The sequence below is a fragment of the Triturus cristatus genome, chromosome 6 (genome assembly GCF_964204655.1).
Source record: "Triturus cristatus chromosome 6, aTriCri1.1, whole genome shotgun sequence".
NCBI lineage: Eukaryota > Metazoa > Chordata > Amphibia > Caudata > Salamandridae > Triturus > Triturus cristatus.
Genome location: NC_140589.1, coordinates 817,746,845 through 817,767,088, shown reverse-complemented (window position 1 = coordinate 817,767,088; position 20,244 = coordinate 817,746,845). Strand labels below are relative to the sequence as shown.

The 20,244-nt window shown below is 45.7% G+C and overlaps 1 protein-coding gene across 2 annotated transcripts; it reads right to left on the bottom strand.

The window, feature by feature from the left end:
- Positions 1-258: 258 nt before the first annotated feature.
- MAP1LC3C (microtubule associated protein 1 light chain 3 gamma) lies at positions 259-18,236 on the bottom strand. 2 transcript variants are annotated; one of them, XM_085609269.1, is made up of 4 exons: positions 18,060-18,236; positions 17,911-17,966; positions 17,441-17,547; positions 259-1,068 (listed from the first exon to the last, which is right to left on the bottom strand). In XM_085609269.1, exons 1-4 carry the CDS (start codon positions 18,133-18,135, stop codon positions 855-857), a joined length of 453 nt encoding a protein of 150 aa, XP_085465395.1. In that variant the 5' UTR covers positions 18,136-18,236; the 3' UTR covers positions 259-854. The 2 variants fall into 2 exon arrangements, with proteins under 2 accessions (XP_085465395.1, XP_085465396.1); XM_085609270.1 differs by having other exon boundaries at positions 18,078-18,236.
- Positions 18,237-20,244: the final 2,008 nt, after the last annotated feature.

Below are 20,244 nucleotides of genomic sequence, written 5' to 3'. Positions count from 1 at the left end.
CAGCAAAAGTGATTTTCTTTTTTGGATCCATTTCACAGGGAAGCAAATAAAGGAGAGGAGACAGTGCGCACTGTGCACAGGGCCCTCCTCCTCCTAAAAGGTTAGGTTGCTAGGCACACACCGGCCCTGTTGGTGTCACCCCATGTGAGGGTGTAACCCGGTGCGGTCCGCACCCCCCGCACCCCCATAGTGGCACCGCTGGGACTCAGCCAGCCCAAACAAAAACCCACCGTTAATCGAGTAACCAGAATCCAACAATTAATCTTAAAGGTCTTTATTACAAATATAATTACATCTTTAAAAATAGAACATAAATTAGATATTAGGTTTTACAAAATGTCGAAGACACTAAAATAAGATGTATTTTCTACAATAAACTCTATATCCTTGCCTGCACAACCTCAAAGTCCTTTTACAATGGCCACTGTGGTGCAGGAATGGTGTACAGGCCAGGTCTCAATGCCTCAAAGAGCATGGTAGGTGACAATGCCATCAATTTACTTCATTCCTGCAACCTCCCCACCTGAAAGCAAAATCAGATACACTGGTTTCTTCTTCAGGCGAAAGCGAAGCAGGCCTAATTAAGAGCACTTATCCTCACCAGCTCAAAATACAAAGATGCAGCGGTAAATCCTGTGAGGTTGCACTCAAATAACGTTTATTTTCCACAAAAAAGAAAAATCCATGTTTGTTGAGCTTCCAAACAAGGGAAGAAGTTCTTAAAGACTTGAATTAAACTCTTAAGTAACAGCTTATAAAGCATACAAAGTATCTTGGTTTGTTAGCAAGTTTTCACAATCCGCAAATGTGAACAATGGCTATATAAAAAGCATTTTCCCTGGATAAAACCGGCTTTAATGCATTAGTGATGGGCAGTCTGTCCATTTCTGCTGGTCACTGGTCAGATTGCAGCCAAACATCTCCTGTGATGCATAGGTCATGTACAGGAAGCCATCTTCATCCTTGTGATCCTGATACACTTCCAACATTGTGAGAGACATGGACGTTAAGGTCTTGTTGTTCACCATTAGGTAAAAAGCCTGTGTTGCGGTCAACGCCATTCGGCATCTGCAGATAAAGAGAAACACTTTTAAGACCAGAAGCAACGTAACCGTTTTAATTACAAGTGCACACAAACGAAGATTAACTGGCCATATCAGAAGTCACTTAATTTAAAGGGCTTGGAGTTGGTGTGTGATCCTTGGCACTGCTGCCCTACAGCAATGGGTTCTGCCTCTTTGATGTTACACCAATATATCTCAAGAAAATAGCCGTTCAGGCTTGGAGTGCTACATTAACAGGAAAAAAAAAAAAGTCAGGGAACGGAGCAGTTCAAGTTCAAGTTTTAGGTGTAGAGCAGCTCCTTTATACGGAGCACCCTACACCACAATCTGCTCCCCTCAAAATGTCTTTCTAGCAAAAAAAAAAAAAAAAAATGTAAACATAGGATTAGCACATTAGCGCCGAGGTGGAAAGGGGCAGCCTTTTACCCTTTTTAAGGGGTCTCTAAGTATAGGATAAGCTAGTGTCAGCCATACAGAGCAGAAGGAAAAAATGATTTTACCACTCCAGGCACAGTGGCACAATTTGATTGGTAAACTACCATCCACTTCAACCTGGAATTATTAAGATCAACCCCTGGCCGGTTTCGCTCTTATTAGAGCTCTTCAAGAGGCATAGCTTTGTCCTGACACATGGGAGCACCCAGAGTAAGTTTGGAATTTGAGCTAAACTAAAATCATGTAAATTTGGAGGGAGTGGGTAAGAATAAAAACCAAGTTATACCAGATTATTCAGCAGACTATACCTGTATTCAGTGGATCAATCCAACTGACTACACAAGGTTTCAAAATGGCTACTATTGACTACATAGATAACGGGTCTATGCGAAATCCATAGGTTAGCAGGAGGAGAGGGTGATTAGTGAATGAATTCCAGTGTGACAGCGAGACAAGTGGAAGGTTAGAATTAAAACTGTATTAAGATCACCACATACTGCAGCATGTTCTAGGCACCCAACATTAGTATACACAAGACTGAAAAGTACCATGTTTACAACTTTTGAAAAAGTAGTCGACTGGAGTGTTCACCCTCCATGAAGTACTGAGAGGGCCAGGTGACAAGATGTAGCACCATACTCAAACAGGTGTGTAGTAAAATAAATATCCAAATCATTTAGTATTACTAGAAGCGTATCTAAAATATTTCCATTTATGCTACGCAGTTCTAAAGGGCAAAAAAGCTGATTATCAACCAAAAACAAAAAGTTTCAACTAACACTACACGCTACCTGCTATGATTTGGTCAAAAACAGATAGTATTTTTTCAAGTTCTAAAACGACTCCCTAGCATATTGATGCTATCAGGAAGGACGTCACATAACCTTTGATGCAAAGGTTATTTCAGCTGAGCCCAAGGCTGCACAAGGCTATCCAATTACAGATGAAAAGCTTGCGTAAGAAATGAAGTAGGTCCTCCTTGCCACCGCACGCCAATGAGTGTTTCTTCATGTCCAGCACAGGGGAGAAAACCTCAGAGGCAAATTATGTTGTCTGCCAACGCTGCAATCCAGCTAGCTTTGCCAAAACAGATCGGCATCCCACAAAAGCAATTATCACAATACTCCAAAGTCAGGGTGCTACTACAATGGCATGGACTGTCAAAAGATAAGGTGGTACCCTGCTAAACAAGCATTTGCAATGCAATAGCTCTCGCATTTACGAGAGGCCTACTGTATTGCAAATGGTAAGCATCACGAACAGGAGGTAGGGTTGGGGGGGGGGGGGGGAGAAGGCACGGACAATTGGAGGGCAGGTGTGGAGGTTGGAGAGAAGGCAGACAATGGGAGAGAGAACAGGGAGGGAAAAAGATAGCACGACAACTGGAGAGGAGGGGGTTAAAAAAAACCAAAGCATGTTATGCCTGCAGTAGGAGACCCACATTAAAGAAAATAGTGCTCAGTCTAAATAACACGTACCATGAAACAACTGAAGTAAAGGGGCCAGTCGCCATAGGAGATGACAAAAGAGGAGGTGCTAAGGGGGGGGCTAAAAAGCCTATTGACGAATCAGAAGTCAGCATTTGATGGACGGACCATGACAAACCAATGGAAAATATGGACGGTGTGTGGGTGGGGCTTCTATTTCCTACTCCTCTACAACAAGTCCCGCAGAGCAGCGCATGCTTGCTCACTCTAGGCTTGACCTAAAAAGGACCTAACTAAATGTACGCCAACATTAATGTGAACATTTACAGGGGAGTAAAGATGCTGGTACATTATGAATGGCCAAAGGGATTTGTCCCAATTTTAATTTTTGCCAATAAGGAATATTGGTCTTAATGGCTTTTAGGTAGTTTAGCCACATCCCCTAGTGTGCAGCTTTCAGGTAGCCGAGCGGGTTGTTAAGGAGGCAATATGTGACCAATTATTGCCTGCAACAAACATAGCAATTTCATGATTGAGGTACCATATGAAAACATTTCCAGAAGACTCCAACCTTCAGTGCGTATATCAAATGCAGGCAACAGGCTTGAAAACTCACCACCACTCTGGTACAAAAGTACCTGCAGTGGGAACAGTGCAAGGTTCTTAAGGTACACTGAAATGACGAGGCTAACTCCTATTCCCAGATTCTAGTAGTGCTCAATTTTCCATTATTCTGGACAATACTAGAAGTGGGTTGGTGCGTAAAGAGGCAGAGGGGTTAAAAACCTCCAAAAAGCCAGAAGTCTAAAATAGCAGTATTAGGACAGAGCATGCTCCTTTGGTCAACATGAGAGTTTTGGGAGAGGGGGGTGTCACTGAAACCGAAAAGTGGTCGGCTTTCAGCAAAGTTACTTGGGATCATGGTCCCTAAACCAGGCTAGTTGTGATTGAGGAGCTTGTAGAGATGAGGAGTCAAAAAAGCGTCAAATAAGAGGATTGCATGGGGTGATCAGGTGTCCCTGTAAACAGAGAGACCTATTGGTGCCAAGTCACTTACCACCAAGGCTAGTTTACACAGATAGTGCACCACAATCCATGGACAGGACAGTTTGTGATCTATATAGATGCTTGAAATTAAATTTTTTAACTCAAAGTGAGTCAACTAGTGGACCTTCTGTGACTGGCTTGAATTGGGTCACATGCAAAAACAGTTGATGACAGAACGCAGAACAATGTCACATTCCACCAGTACAGAGAACTGGGCCTAAATCCATAGTTTTTTTGCTCACCATGACATTCCAGTTTGAACCCAGCCATAAGAAAATCAGTTTTGACCCTGTGCCTCATGGGAACAGTCCAGCCCGAGCTGCCAAGCCAGGTCCTCCCTGGACTGGAAACAAGCATCCTAGGACCAGTTTCGGGGTTTCACCCCTCTTCAGCTAGGATAGCTTGATTCCAGTTGGCAGGGTATGCCCAGATGTGGGTCACTTTGCCACTGGATTCAAGTTAGCCTGGCTGCTGAGGGCTGTTAGCCCGAAACCAGTCCCAGGAATCTTGTTTCCGGTACAGGGAAGACATGACTTGGCAGTCCGGGCTGGACTGTTACCATGAGGTACAGGGTCAAGACTGATTTGCATATAGCTATGTCTGAACTGGGGTGGCAAAGTGAGCTAAAGAACGATGGACTCAATCCAGATCTGTGACGGGGGGTGGGGGGGGGGGGGGGGGGGGAAGAGAGAAGAGGGGGTGATGAGCGTCTGAAAAGTTTCAGCGCTACGCCCATCTCCTTGTGTTTGCTTTAAATTAGGTCACGTCAACCATTAATAGTTGAACTACAAACCTGAGCCAGTTCTTGAAGCCATCTATGCAGTAACCAGGATTGTATGAAAATTATGCCTGGTGTGAGGTTTATAAAAGTTGGACTATAAAGGTTTATAAAATCTTCAGTCAGGCGAAGTTCAAATAGAAACTTACTGTGGTCGGATGATTACAACTTCCCTTTAATTAACATGCCCAGATTGGGAAAATAGAAATTAAATACATGGCATTAAAGTACCTGGACTTTGAAACAAAAAAACACATTAGGATCCTTTAGGACCATAGAGTGGAGCGATATTGAAAATGTGCATCATGTGTCAAAGAAGACAATAGAAATGAGATGCTGATCTATGCACAGTGAACTAAAAGCCCATCTTGCAGATGTGGTCAGTTCTAAATAACCAGGGGATATTCAACCGATTCACTAGTTTCAATGTATAGCTAACTTACTGTATTCAGGGCCAGATTACGATGGCAGACAGGAGTCTGTCTGCCAGCGTGGTGGCGATGAGTGGGACGGTCTGCAATGTATGCGGCAGTTCCGCACACCAAGTTAGGATGAGACCAACACCATGGCGGTCGCATCTTGCATTTTAACATTGCAGTGGGTGCTGCCGACAGCAGCCACTGTCGCAGTGTTGAAAATGCATGTTGTGCATTTCAGTGCACTATGTGGCCGGCACACACAGTGCCCGATACTAAGTGCACTGAAATGTAGGGGTACCCCCAGTGCACAAACAACCCCCCTCCAACAAGTTAGGGGCCCACCACAGGTTCCCAAAACCAATCCCCGCCAGCCTTTCCATGACAGTTTCGCCGTCATGGAAAGACTGGATGTTGCCTGCATTCTAATTTGGTGGACAGTGCCTGCTAGGCACCACCACATGCAAGCAGACCGCTCCATCAGGCAATCGGTACGATTGCCCGTGGAGGTTCTGTAGTGACAGTCTTAGCGTCCGCCACGGTCGCAGTCTGGATCCACCCGCCATCCTAATCTGGTGGGTGGTAAATCCATGTTCAATGGTGGATGGATCGCCACCGTACGGCTGGCGGTCCTTCCGCCCTAATGACCCCCTTAATTAGATGGACATTAAAATGGAGAACCCGCAGGGCTGCAACAGCTGAGAGAAAGACCCCTTCCCTTGCCAGAGGTGGCATCAGAAGTGATAATATTGCTAAGAAGGGCAGAGTAGAATCCTGACATGGTTGTGGATTCTAAAGTACATGAAGATTAAGAAAGTACTCAGTCAAGGCTGAAAACAGTCAGAACCTCTTCTCAGGGGTGGGGGATGCATTATGGAATCACATACTGTTCTGCAAGTGGAGCTACGAAGAGTCTTGGGATTTTGTGAGGGGGCTTTGGGAGCCCAATGAGAGTATAGGGGATGGGTCGTAACAGTCACAACAACTCTCCTCCAGAGATCCCTTTGGTAGTCTGGTGCATGGCAAGGGTCCTGCTCCAGGCAGCAACAAAAGGCACTGGACACGGCCATCCCAAGAAGCAATGGGTGTTCTTCTGCTGGACTAAGATCTAGAAGACACCTACATAGACAACTGCAGGTTAGAAAAGAGCACAGGTTACAGCAGGCTGGGAATTAGAGTTGCAAGTTGAGGATTCTCCTGGAGTGTAGCAGAGTGCTTTCCCCTCTGTTACTGTATACTAACCCACCCAAGGAACAGAATTCTATAGGGGTGCGTAAAATCCACGCAATTTGTTTTTGTGCAGTTATGCACAATTTCAGAAATCTGCACAAAAGTGAAAGCAACACTGACTTAGAACCATATTTTAGCTCAAAATGCACCCTTGTGCCATTTTCTGCAGCACTGGTGAATTTCAGTTTGGGGTTATTTTAACGTGTTGTAAATTTACTGTAAACTGCAAGCACTTACATGTTGCATAGTGATGCAATTTCGAACAAACAAGCATAGTGTGAAATTACACTGGTGTCATTTACATTCCAGCCAGCCTTAGTGCAGAGCTCTTCTGGAGAAAGGGGATTTTTTTTAACCCACTGGCAGTCCTCTGAAAGCCTACACCTGAAAGCAGTGTGGTTTGAAGTGAGAGGAGCCCAACTAACAAAGGGTGAGACTCAGACTATGAAAACTAACTGGCATTGACCAGAAGCTACTCAAAATGGACACATTTTGAAGACCATCCATCCAGAAAACAAGTATTAAGAAAACTTCAAATCCGGCAAAGAGGCATGGAGAAAACGAAGGCCATTTGGCAATAATTCAATAAAGAAGCCAGGACTAGCGGATACTGAAAGTAGTCAAAGGGACCAGCAAACTGCCTTGCAAAAGCCATAGAAACAGTCCCAGGTGCAAATACAGATTTGAAGTCTGCCACTCTACTGCTAATGTCAATCCAGGTTTTTGGGATCCTCCATCAACCCAGTCACGCAAGCATAGACCATACACACATATCAGGGTAATTCTATTAGGTCTCACGCATTGATTGCAGAAAAATGTACCACTTTGTACGCAAATGTTGGGCGGTAGGGCCACGGTCATCACAATATTGATGGAATGATTAGAGCAACAGACACCTAGCACCGTCATATGCAGAATAGACACCTGTGAAGTGACGGTTAGGCCAGATCCCTGATGGCAGATTAAGCAGCTTCCCTGTCAGAAGGGTCTCACTTAGACAATTAGCAAATATCTCTGTGGGGGAGGGTGCAGTCTCTTCAGTTGTGTTCACTAATGTAGTCAAAGGAAAGCTCTTTTGAATGTGAAATTCTTGGTTATCGGAGTAGGCGCCCCAAGGATTAGGAAAGTAGTAGAAACAGGACTCGTTCATTATGTACACCGACAACAGAAAGGGGTTCACGACGGCCTTTTTAATCATCAAGTATTACTTCAATGCATTTGTCAGTCAAAAACGAAGAGCCCCCATTATTTTGAAGAGTCAGAACAGAATATAAATATAACATACACAGAAAAAAAAAAACAGGTTTCAGGCACTTTATAGTTCGGATTTAGCATTAAAAAAAAAACCTTAGAAATTCACTGAAAAAAACTCCATAGGTTTTAGGGCAAGTTATAGTTAGTTGGACATTTCACTTACAAAACCACAGAAATTCCCCATTATAGTTAGTTCAGCAAACTATAACTCGCGCCCCCGCAATGCACTGCTGATGACGTCACTTATTACATCACTCATGACATGGTCAGTGATATCACTCATGACATCTAGTGACTTTCTGTAAAGATGAAATATGTTTCATATATAGGGAGAGGCGTATTGAAGAATGAGTGGGTGTACAAGTGTCTGAATGGATGATTTAGTAGGTTCGTGAGTGCTCTATAAGCGAGTGATTAACCTATGCATTCAGTAAGATGTTTAGTGACTAAATTGTGAATATCTGGATCTATCTGTTGGTGTGTAAACAGCTGCATTGGTTTGTGAATAACTACATGTGTATGAGTTATTGATATGTCGTCTGTGTATGGGTGCCGGAGCGTTTGTGTGGGTGGGGTGTGTGCGATTGCATAGATGTGAGTGGGTGATTCACTGGGTGCATGGTTTCAAGACTGCAACTGTGATGGACTGTATGGGTGAGTGCGTGTATACGTGTTAGTAAATGAACGTATATCTCAGTGGTACATGTGTGAGTAACTACATATGTGAAAGGTAGTAGGTGTGTTAGAGTACTTAAATGGCTATAAGTGTGTGATTGTGAGAGTGGCTGTATGGACGAGTGTGTGCTTGTATCAGTGATTGTACAAGAGCGTCAGAATGTGCTAGTATTTGTATGAGTAATTGAGCTTGTGTGTAACTGTATAGGTGAGTAAATGGGAATGTGATTAATTTGCATGAGTTAGATGTGTGAGCACCTCTATGGATGAGTGGTGGTGTGAGAGTGTCTATATAGGTGTATGAGTGCATAGGATAGTCCTGTACTGAGTGACTATAAGTATGAGTGACTGTACGGGTGAGTGGATGTGTGTGTGTAGACCTAAGAATCAGTGAGTAGGTATGTAGGTATTGATGTTGGTGTCTATGGTTGAGGATGGCAGTCTAATTTAGAGTGGGTGTATCAAACGTTATTAGGGTGTGATATGATGCATCAAATTATCACATGGATGATATCAGTGATGTCACTGACCATGTCACGAGTGATGTAATACGTGACGCAATCAGTGCATTGCAGGGGCGCGAGTTATAGTTAGCTGAACAGGGCAATTTCACGGGTTTTGTACGAGTGAAATGTCCAACTACCTACACCGCCCCTGAAACCTATGGTTTTTTCAGTGAATTTTTAAGGTTTTTTTTAAATGCTAATTTCCAACAATGCCTACAAAGTATGACATGTGAAGAAAAAAAATGCACAGAAAGAAGCAAAAGAAATGTAGAAAGAAAACAGAAGCCCACAAAGACGAAGAAAAATGCAGGAAGAAGCTAGACATGTGCAGAAAGAACCAACAGAGGAGCAGAAAGACCTTGTTGCAAAATCATCCTGTGCCCACAACTTTTTCAGATGGGTACTGGTGGTAACTGACTAACCAGGTCTAGAGCCAGTGCTATGCTAAAAGACACTTAGAATACAGTGAAACCACCTACATACACTAGGGAACACTATGCGTTGGGGTACCCCTGTGATTAGCAGGACCTCCTCCAAGTCCCTCGTACATAATAGGGCATGGGGATTAAAACTACCTCTTAAAATGCAACACAGGGCTCGTTTGCACAGTGGTGGAGGGAGGCATGAGGTGACTTGTGCAAACACGCCCTGTGGCCGTTCGTTTTAAGTTGGGGAATTATGTCGCCTTGAATCCTGAGGGTCCCTGGGGTCCAACTAGCCCACTAAGTACCTCTTTATTTTTTTTAAAGAGGTGGGCTATGCTGGCCCCCCTTCCATTTTATGGGCCCTGGGGACCCCTATCCCCGGGCCTCACCCCCATTTAAAAAAAAAAAAATTATATATATTATGGGAAGAGGGCTGCGTGGGCCACCCTCCCGTGGCCAATTCCAGCCCCGGGGACTCCATCCCCCATGGCATGGCCTCTGCTTTTTTATTTTTTTAAAGATGCACAGGGGAGGGGGGGTGCCCCCCCCCCCCTCCCGGGGCACTCCTAGCCCCAGGGACCCCACCCCCTGGGGCTAGCCCTCTCCTTTGGGGACCGTGGGGGTGCCCAATGCCCCCACGGTCCCTGCCGGCTCCCCGCATCCTGAGGGAGCCGGCATTTTTCCACAAGGGGAGCTGCTAACATGCAGCTCCCCATGTGGAAAAGCAATCTGCTTTGCAGCATTGAAGTGCGAGCAGTTTTACCTGCTCTCGCTTCAATGAAGCAAAGCAGTTTGCACTGACAGGACGGAAGCAGTGAGGCTCCTGTCCTGTCATTGCAAACAGCAGTGTCCCGGGTGTGGGCACCCCGGGACACTGCAGGAGCTGGCCCTTGGGGGGGGGGGGGGGGGGGGGGAAGGGGGGAGGGGGGAGGGGGTTGCCGGTGCCCAGGGCCATCACTGGCTCCAGGGAGGAAGCTGCACGGCCCCTTCCCACTTAGAAGTTGAAAGTATTTGTAGAGCGTGCTGTGACCAAGCGGTTTCCTGGCGCTAATAGGTTACATCGAGCAGAGGGAAAGGCGAGGGTGGTTAGAGTGAGGAAAACACCTGGGTGAACAGGTGAGTCTTGAGTGCCTTCCTAAAAAGAGAGTAAGTGGGAATAGATCTGATGTAGAAGGGAAGATCGTTCCAAAAACAGGGGGAGAGAACAGAAAACCTAGTGCCGCCTGTTCTTGTTTTGCGGAAACGAGGAACGGTGAGAAGAGCCTGACTGGAGGAGCAGAGAGTGCGACTGGGAGTATAGTGGGTGACCATAGAGTTGATAAAGAGAGGGGCAGTGCGAGCACGGGCCATGAAAACTATGCATCCCATTTTAAAGAGGGTGCGATGCAGGATGGGAAGCCGATGAAGGGATTTGAGAAGGGGAAAAGAGTGATGGAATTTGGGGAGTTGGTAAATAAGACGGGCCGCCTGATTCTGAATGGCCTGAAAGCGCTGCAGCTCACAGGCGGGGATTCCCACATAGAGAGTTGCCATAGTCCAGGCGAGAGAGAACCACGGCTAAAATAATAATTTTAAGGGCATCAAAAGAGAAGAAACGAGAGATCTTGCAGATAATCCGGAGGGATAGAGATAGAAAACAAGAGGAAACAGAGCTGATCTGTGGGCGCATGGAGGTCCTGGCTGATTCTGATGCCAAGGGTTCTGACTGAGACAGAAGGGGCCGGGGAGGGACCAAAGCCGGAAGGTCAGAAGGTCAGAAAGCGGAAGACCAAGGGCTGGAGGTCCCACCAGTCAAGATCAGTTCCGTTTTATCCGGGTTGAGTTTAGGATGATTTAAACTCATCCAATCAGAAATGAAAACAAGGGTGGTTTGAATTTGAGAGGGACTTAGGAGGAGGAGAGATCAAATATTAACTGAAGGTCATCCGCGTAGTTATACAGGAGACCTCCATATTATTAATGCAAAGCCCCGGGGGTTGGTGGTCCCCAAGGCTCTGGGGTCTGTAACAGACCCCTAATTTGAATAATTAGTGCCCCAGGGAGGCTAGAGCCCCCCACACAGATTTTTTTAAAAAAATTAAAGCCCCAGGGGGGGGGGGACCTCCACACATTTATATCTGCCCTTGGGACCTGGCCCACATGGGGGCTTAAACAAAGCACGGGAGTCCGCGCAAAGGTTTTTTTTGGGCCGAAATTCACGCTGGGAGCGCAAATGTTACCCTTTTTTTTTTAACGCTTTTTGGCTCAGGGGGCGGGACCCCCTGAGCAGGCCTACGGGGCCAGGGTGTTTCTACCCTGCCCCTTTTCTTGTTTTTCGTGTTTCTTTTCTTGGGCCTCGGTTCTACTGAGGCACAAGATGGCTGCCAACATGTCATAGTTTGGAGTGTTGACCGCCAATTACAATGTAGCTCGTGATCGGGAGGGTGCGCGGATCCACCGCAGCCATAGAGAACTCTTTATTTCTTAATTTCTCAAAACTACTGAACGGATTTACACCTTTTAAAAAGGACGCAGTACCTTTTTGCCAAATTTGGTGTAATTCCGTTCAGAAGTTTTTGCTATAACTGTGCCTAAACTTTCCTATGGGAAAATGATTTTTTGACCTATTTTTTTGTTTCTCAGGAAACATTGAACGGATTTACAAAAAAAAAAAGTCTGAGCCAAGGGCTACCTTTTTGCAAAATTTAGTGCAATTCCATTCAGCAGTTCAGGCTGTAACCCTGTAACCTGTTCCAAAATTTCCTATAGGAAATAACATGGAGAAAACACGTTTTGGGGCCCCCTTTTTTCTTGGCCCCCGCTTGACGAATCACTCCCAAACTTTCAGGTTCGGAGCTGACCGAGCGCCCCACCAGTTTTGAAAATTTCACAAAGATCAGTCATCCAGTGCCAAAGTTATTGGGAAAAGAATGTTACAAATTTCCTATGGATTATAGGTCCCAACCATAACTACCTACTGGCAACTGCCAGTAGGGGAGATTTTTTTTTTTTTTTTTTACATAGTTATATAGCGCGAACTTGACCCAAAGGTATCGGGTATCAGAGCGCTTTACATAGCACCAGTTGCATTACATGAGGACACATTCATGTTTGTTGGGTACAGGGAGATTAAGTGCTTTACCCAGAATCACAGGTTTTTCAGCGTTGTTGCAGAGACTGGAACCCAGTTCCCCAGATTCAAAGTTGACCGCCCTAGCCGTTAGGCCAACTCCTCGCCTTAACGTTACAGATGCTGGAAAAGGAAGTAGAAGAAATAGCTAGATCCCCCTGTGTGGATCTGAGTTGAGATTGGGGCAAGCAAACAAGCCATTTTACATGGCCAGACAAGGACGTCTTTGGCACTGTGCCTGGTGAGACTTTGTTGCCCCCCCCGTAGCTCCTACCCCATAGATTCCATAACTACCACCCTTCATCTCCCGGCTCACATGTATTCAATTTGTGATATAGCACTTCAAGTGCAGGGTATCCAAACACTTACCACACACATAAGACGATCTTAAGTGTGTAAAACTGTATAGGAAAGGTTATAACACAATGAAGACTACAAGGTGTAGGAGTCACGTCAGCTGTACTGGTAAGCAGGATACTTCAAAACTGCTTGGTCTGGAGAAGCACACTCAGGATTTAAAGTGTAATACAAGGAATGGCCTTAAGAATGTATTTCCACTCAAACGAACTCCATAAACATTAGGAAACTGAAAGATTTTAAAAATGTATATTCATAACTTTCTACCCTTTACCATACAGCTCCGATTAGTTCATAGCTCAATGCGCTGTATTAGGATTGTAACTTGAACTGTAAGAAAAGGATCTGTGACATCTGAGCTATCGACATAACGCATTCTTTGCAGTAGGCATATAAAACTTCTAGGATACTTTAGGATGACCCACCTGCCACTAGACACTATGCTCGCTCTCCAGGAGAAAGCTCACTTGAGCTATCTTGACATTTGTATAGTTTCCTGCTGGAGAGAATTAACTCTGCAGCAAGCGAGTTAAATCTCGCAAGCTATTTCTAAACAAGCTTGTATCCAGGGCCTTGTCTGCAAGACAGTGGAGTGCGTGCTCAAAGCGACCTATGGCTTAAATGCCCTCTTGGGCCCTGGACCATCGCCCAGGTGCCTACACTGCCCCCTGTCTGCCAAGGGCAGCTTTCCAGGCAGCCTGGAAAAGAGCGCACATTTTTTTAACAAATACTGGCCGCAAACTGTTGGTGCGCCCCTCTTCGGCCAGGACCCACCATTGTGGCGTTGCTCCTTGATTCAGTTGCACTGTCAAGATGGCCCGGAGGTCTGGCCCAACGGGGCTATTAAGAGGGAGCACTATACCCTCACTGCTGATCACATAGGTGCATGTCCTGTCACAGCTCCAGCTTTCAGCGAAGACTCAGTTGAGAGAACATACTCTACCAACATTCACACCCCCTCCCATCTCCAGTTACTCAAAGATACTCTAATTGGTCAACGCCTGCTTTACTTTGGAGGTTTCACCTGAAGAGATGTTGCTTGTTGGAAGCACCAAGATGGATGCTTAGTTTTGCATGCATCTTAGAAATGTTTTATTGTTTATGGTAAATATCTTGTTGCTTGCAGAGGCAAGTTGCTCTTCTAGTGTACAACTTCTTGAATTGGTCAAGCACCGGATTCTTGTTCCAGGCAGTTAGCAATAAGCCTCATCGAGGAAGAAATCCAGTTTTCAAATTGCTTCTCCGACTATGCATCACCATGCACTACATGGTCCACCTCACAGCCCACACGATCCCCTCCACCTCACACCCCACACAATCACCTGTTTCACTCCACTTAGTTTATAGTAATAGTTTCTGCTCAAGTCAGTGTCACCACACAATTAGCCATTTTAATTAGATTTCCTTCCCTTCATGGTGAGTGTCTATAGTGAACATATCACCGGAGAGCATGGCATTGGGGGCGGAGGGGAGAAAAGAGGGGGCAAAGTTGCACAATTACCTTAGATATCACCAGTCTACAGAGCCCAACAGGTGTTTGAGAACTAACAGGTACTCATTCCCTTGCCAAGGAAGGACGGCCTGATCTACATCTCGGTGAGCGACTAGCAGCCACTGTACCTTTTGTAAGTGGTCCGAGGCCTCCCCGAGCCCTAGTTGGACTCATCTCCAGATAAAAGTGGAGTTAGTTTGATAGAGCATTAGGTGCTCCAGTCCATCAAATACACCACTGGGAAGCTTGGCCGAAACTGCTGCAGCTATCCTCACACCATTTACCCAGAGGAAACCATACGCCAAACGTTCCCAGAGGGTGCAGTTAACACATAGGGCCATATCATCAAGAGCGGCGAGAACATTGCCACTTTAGCAGCAGAAAACTGCTGCTAAAGCGCCAATAAGGTTATCGCCGTTCTTGATTGCCAGGCCTGGGATAATGACCCAATAATAAGTAGATTAGCTAAAGATGAACACCAATGCTAGAACTACCAGCCTGGAGGGATGAACTGAGTTACCTGGGTGAGTGTACTCCATTTTCCCGGTGCTCTGCCAGGTACAGATGTTGAGGTAGAATGCCAACCATCACGGAGTAAGCCATTTTGCATTTGTTCCATTAGAGTGCCCAGATAGCACTACCTCCCCTCCCCACCAGTCTGCACTGCCTTTCCTTCAAGACTGCCTATGGCCTCAGAACAGATGCCATAGAACTATGGCAAGGGTACTCTAAAGGCAGCTCCACTGGAATTATCAGATTCTATAGCCAAGGAATACTAGTAGTTTTACTGCAAGTGCCAAACAAACCATCGCCGGCATCATTACACTCTATCTTGCCCGTTTTGAAAGCCATGGTTAGTTTGAAAAATATTTTGTTTAAGTACCCCCTAAGAAAGAATCCACCTTCCTCTTTCCACTGCCCCTTACACCCCCTCATGTCCTGCTTTTCATAATCTATTTTAACAAGCATTGCCAGTGTGATTGTTTGGAAAGTCAGAAGTTCATTCCACCCCTATCTTACTGACCAAGCTACGCCCCTGGCCTGAGCAAGACAATACATCACAGTCACAGGAGGAGACCAAAAAAGCAAAGTTCTTGAAGTTGTGATCTGGGGGAGAAATATGCAGCTCCTGGAATGGGGAAGAGAAAAACCCACACACCAGTTGGGGGGGGGGGGTCACTATTTTCCGTGTATGAGGAAGTCAGTCACTGCACACAGCTATAGGCAAGACCCCCAGGCCCACTCTAGTTCAAACAATGGTGGGTCCACCATTGTCCTTCACATTGTGTTAGACTGAATACTACTTACAAGACCGCTACAAGGCAGACCGAGAACAGTCCCATGAAAAGTCACTGAAACAATGCGTTGAGTGCAGACGAAATCACTGCATGCTACATTTTGTAGCAATGGTTTTAGTAACTGCGCTGAATAAAATAAACTTGAAAAACTGCATGCCACGCACTGCATTCTGGACAATTTGGTAATCCAGAATAAATATTTATCCTGACTGGATGAAGCATTCTCAGACCACAGGCTGGTTGTGTATCCTCACAGGGTGAACAAGGAAGACAGTCATAACATGGCCACTTACCTCGAGGCAAACCACGTGACTGTACTCACCAACAACCCTCCCAAACCAATCGAACTTTTTACTAAGAACATGGGAACAAAGGAAGGAATGGCTCCGCCATTAAAGTAGGTTAAAGTGCAATAAACCACCTTCTACAACTACATCTATCCTGGGAGACTTAAATCTAGCCCGTCCCTGCAGGCTCGGTCTCTTGCGCCTCACACGTCGCTACACCGAATTCTAAAGCAACAATCCCTTGCTACAATATAAACTGCGACATGGTTGTCTTGGCGCTCAGCATCCGTTTCTGCAACTGCAGTCTCCCGCCTCCCTCCTGCGCCTCGCCGGTGACTATCATTATACAGAACGTGCATCTACGTCAGACGGTGCATTACTCCCGAGCAGCCACGAATTGTGCAGGAGCCTGTACAACAGTAGATTCAGCTACTGCCAACTCCTTGCTCCCACATCACACCGACAAGCACAATTCTAGGTACGAATGACCCCAAAAGACTTCCCAAATAGACATGAAAGGATTTAAACACATTCAACGAAACACTCCCCATGGTGTACTGTGCGGACTCGGCTGATGCTCCTAGAAACCTCGCAAGATGTTTTAGGCGCTATACAAATGTGGCTGAAGGTACCAGGAGCAACACCAATCAAGATAATTAATAAACTAACGTCGCCTTGTTGCACATTGACAATATGCATACAACCTGCCGCCTGGAGATGGAAGAAAAAGGCCGGATTTTAGCCGTTAAGCCTCACCTTTTGTGATGCGATCTGTTATTGACATGGTGCCCGTTTAAAGTGGCTCAGTCGTACCAGATTCAAACCGCACCGCAGAAAACTAGTAAACGAACTTTACACTCAGGGAGCAGATTTCCAAGCCACTTGCGCCACTCCCCCCCCCCCCCCCGTTAAAAGTGACGCACGGGCTTGTAAATCTACCTCTGGATGTCCAACTCCCTTCAAGCATCATTAGACGGGATATAGCATCCTCGCTCTAACAAGAGATGCAACTACTATGTTCAACCCTTGCAAATGCGTCAGAATAGAGTGAGGGGACTCGGAGGCAGGGATTCAGGGAGCAGAGTTGCGCAATAGTGTCGAACCACGAGCAAAGCAGAAATGTTGATGTTGAGATTAGTGGGGGGGGGGGGGGGCGAAAGCCAATTAGTGAACCCTTAAAACCCAATGCCACTTACAAAAAAAATCCTTTTAGATCAGCTAAAGGTCACTGAAAACTTGCCGCCTTAACGGAGATGTGTGTCGCACATAAGCGTTCCAGACAGCAGGCGTTAACCTTTCCTGAATTCGGAGCACTTTATTAAAATGACCGACAAATTAGCAGCTGTACCTCGGAGGAGGTAATATCAGCAAAATTGCTTCAGGGAAAGATTACGCGATTTCCCAGAATCACAGGATTTTGCGCCGAAAACACTATTCGAATTGGTGTGCTCGAGAAAGACCCCCTGAGTAGTTCGGAAATTCCGCTGCGCCTTTCTTGTACTCTGGCCCGCGCAGAGAGATAAAACGGCCGCTCGAGGTCAACTTTCTCTTGATTAAACGACGCATATTACCACAAGTGTCCGTCAAACCAATTACAACCTACTTTAATATCAGCAGGACGGTCGGATCATTCAACGTACCGAATAATGGTGATAAATTTCGTCATGGTCAGTTCCTCGGGAACAAGAAATTTCGTTTTATCCAATACAGGCAAGTACTTTTCCCTCTGATACCTTTCGACGACCACCTGAGCAAAATAAAAGAAAACAGAAAAATAAGAGAAAAAAAAACACACACGATTACCTCAGGCGAATCACCAGCATGCGCAAACACTTTCACGTTAATTTCATGTTAAGCAAAGTTTAACAAATGCATGTAGCTCACATTAACCCTGAGAGAAGCTGGTCTAAGCGCTCTCATCAGTCTCCCTGCGATAGATTGCTATACTGCGATGGCGCCACTATTAATTGACGGGGATCACACAATGTGCCAAGCAGGCAAGATAAGAACAGATCTCCCTTGTCGCATCTATAGTAACCCAGAAAACCCAATCCCAGCACCGTAAACAGTTTTTTTCAGTGGGAGAACAATATTGCCAAAGAAATCTCACCGGCACTTTGGACGGAAACTTTCGGTGTATATCCGCCACCTCACCTTTCCGAGTTGCTGTAAACAAAAACATTTCTTAATGAGCTAACCGAAATACAAAGTCTCCAAACTTTTAAACCAGCTCACAAAAATATACATAACGTTAAAAACCTTTGGGAACTTTTCTACCTAAACTCTTCCTCTGTTTAAACGGGATTGGGTTTTCGCTTCTCTGCAGACGTTCCATTCCCTTCCCCGACAGGTTTGCACTGCCACTGTTGCCCGCTGACCACGGCCCTACACCACGCCCTCTCCAGGCCTTATTGACAGTTAATTGGTGATTTGCGGCTGCCGGGCCCAGCAGTTTATATGGCCGCGTTTATTGCCTTATGGTCACCCCACCCCCACAGCCGGAGGGCGTGGCTGACCTGCCCGAAACTGGCCTGAATGTTGGGTAAAGTGCGAGTGAGGGCGGGGGATGTAATTCTTGTGGTCAGTTTTAGAGCAGCGGCGCTGACCGTAGTCTTTGTATACACCAAACCAGGTTATTGCACGCGGGGAAAGTAGCACGTTTCTCTCCGTACTCATGCTAATTATTTACGGGGAGTTGTAATAAATTAGTTATTACTTTACAGAGCGGTTAAATGGTGCGACCCACACGTTCAGGCGGAGAACAAAGCCGATAACTTAATACATAATGGGGAAAACGCCGAGGCGCCTCTTCGAATAGATCTCTGAGACGTCAAAGTGCCCAATTTGAGATGTTAGTAGTAAATCAACTCGTGTCTAATAATCTTATTGCTTTCTGGGACTTGTAGTCCTTTATTAGTGAAAGCAACTTCTAAACTGCAAGTGCCACATAGGGGACACATTGGCATGTTGTGGTTGAGGAATTCTTTTCATATCTATGATTGGACACAGCGCCGGCTTTAGCCAGGGTCGAGCTGGGCCAAGGCCCGGGGCGCCAGTTTTCTGTAGGGCGCATGGAGCTGTGTTTATTAAGGTTATGCCAACGGCAGCGCCCTTCTCATCTCCCACCAGCTTTGTCCCTTGCTGTTCGTTTCTGTTTGATTTGCCTGTTTAAATCCTTCATTTTGTTAGCATCTTTTATATAGCGCGAACTCGACCCGAAGGTATTGGAGCGCTGTACATGAGCATCGTATTTACATTAAATATTAAGGCACGAGGAGATTAAGTGATTTGCCCAGAATCACAGGATGTGGACGCGACCTCGAGGCTCGAACCCTGGTTTCTTGCACCAAAGTCGGCATGTTTTAACACACTTTTAACCCCCTTCCTTGCCCTCCCATCACCCTCTGACCTCTGCTGACGCACATCAACAGAACCATCATCTGCCCGAGGCAGGTAAGCTATAAGTGTTTTATGTGAGCTGGGGGAAGTCCGGGGATGTTTGTGTTCAGGGGTCAGTTCCTGCTCGACCAGGTACTGATCAGTGAACACAAAAGGGACCCCTGCTGCCTCTTTTAATTCACTATTGTCAGCTAGGGCGCCACATTTCTCTCCACCTACGCACGGGCGCTCTTAGCAAAGACCGACTTTGATGTACTCTTGGGAATGCTTCTGGGTGAAACTTTCACCTAAAATAGAATAAGAACATTGATTTTGTGGCGCGCTTCAAGGTAACATTATGTTTTATTTCAGTCAGTAATAAATAATTTCAAGAGATTTCATAGAATTGTTGCCTACCAAATACATTATGACAGCACATATCAATTCTCTGTTAGCAGCAGTGCTTAATTCGTAAAAATAAATAAATAAGTGTCAGGGACCTCGTCAGGAGGTCACTGCTGCTTGCACCACCATTGCCCCTGCCTGTGCTCCCAATGACCGTAACAACACAACTACTAACCCTCACACTCCTTCAAGAGTGACAATCCGAATTATTCCATGCCCCAAAGCTATATGGGTCGGGCGGCAGTTATTAGTAATTCTAAATGTAAATTGAATTAATAAACAACAGTTGTTGTGCTCATCTTAACATTTGATAGACAACGCCACCATGTGCCAGACTGTCATAAGTGCCAGTGTTCACAATTAAGTGCCGGTGCCAGCAACGGACACCACTGGCTAAAATTAAGCACTAGAACTTAGCAGTGTGATATCTTCTCATGAAATAAAACAACATTTCATTTCATTTGGTGCAACATAAGACAGAAGGTTAACATCTCCTTGTCTGCTAGATGTTACACAGTTTCCTGTAGATTGTACCAAGGCTCCCCCCCCTCCCCCCCAAATGGGGAAAGCCAACATTTATGGTGGGAAGAGCTGGACCTTTGAAGAAAAAAGGCCTTTAGGGACTTTGAAGCATAGCCCCCTCTTGCGGGTCTAGGTCTCC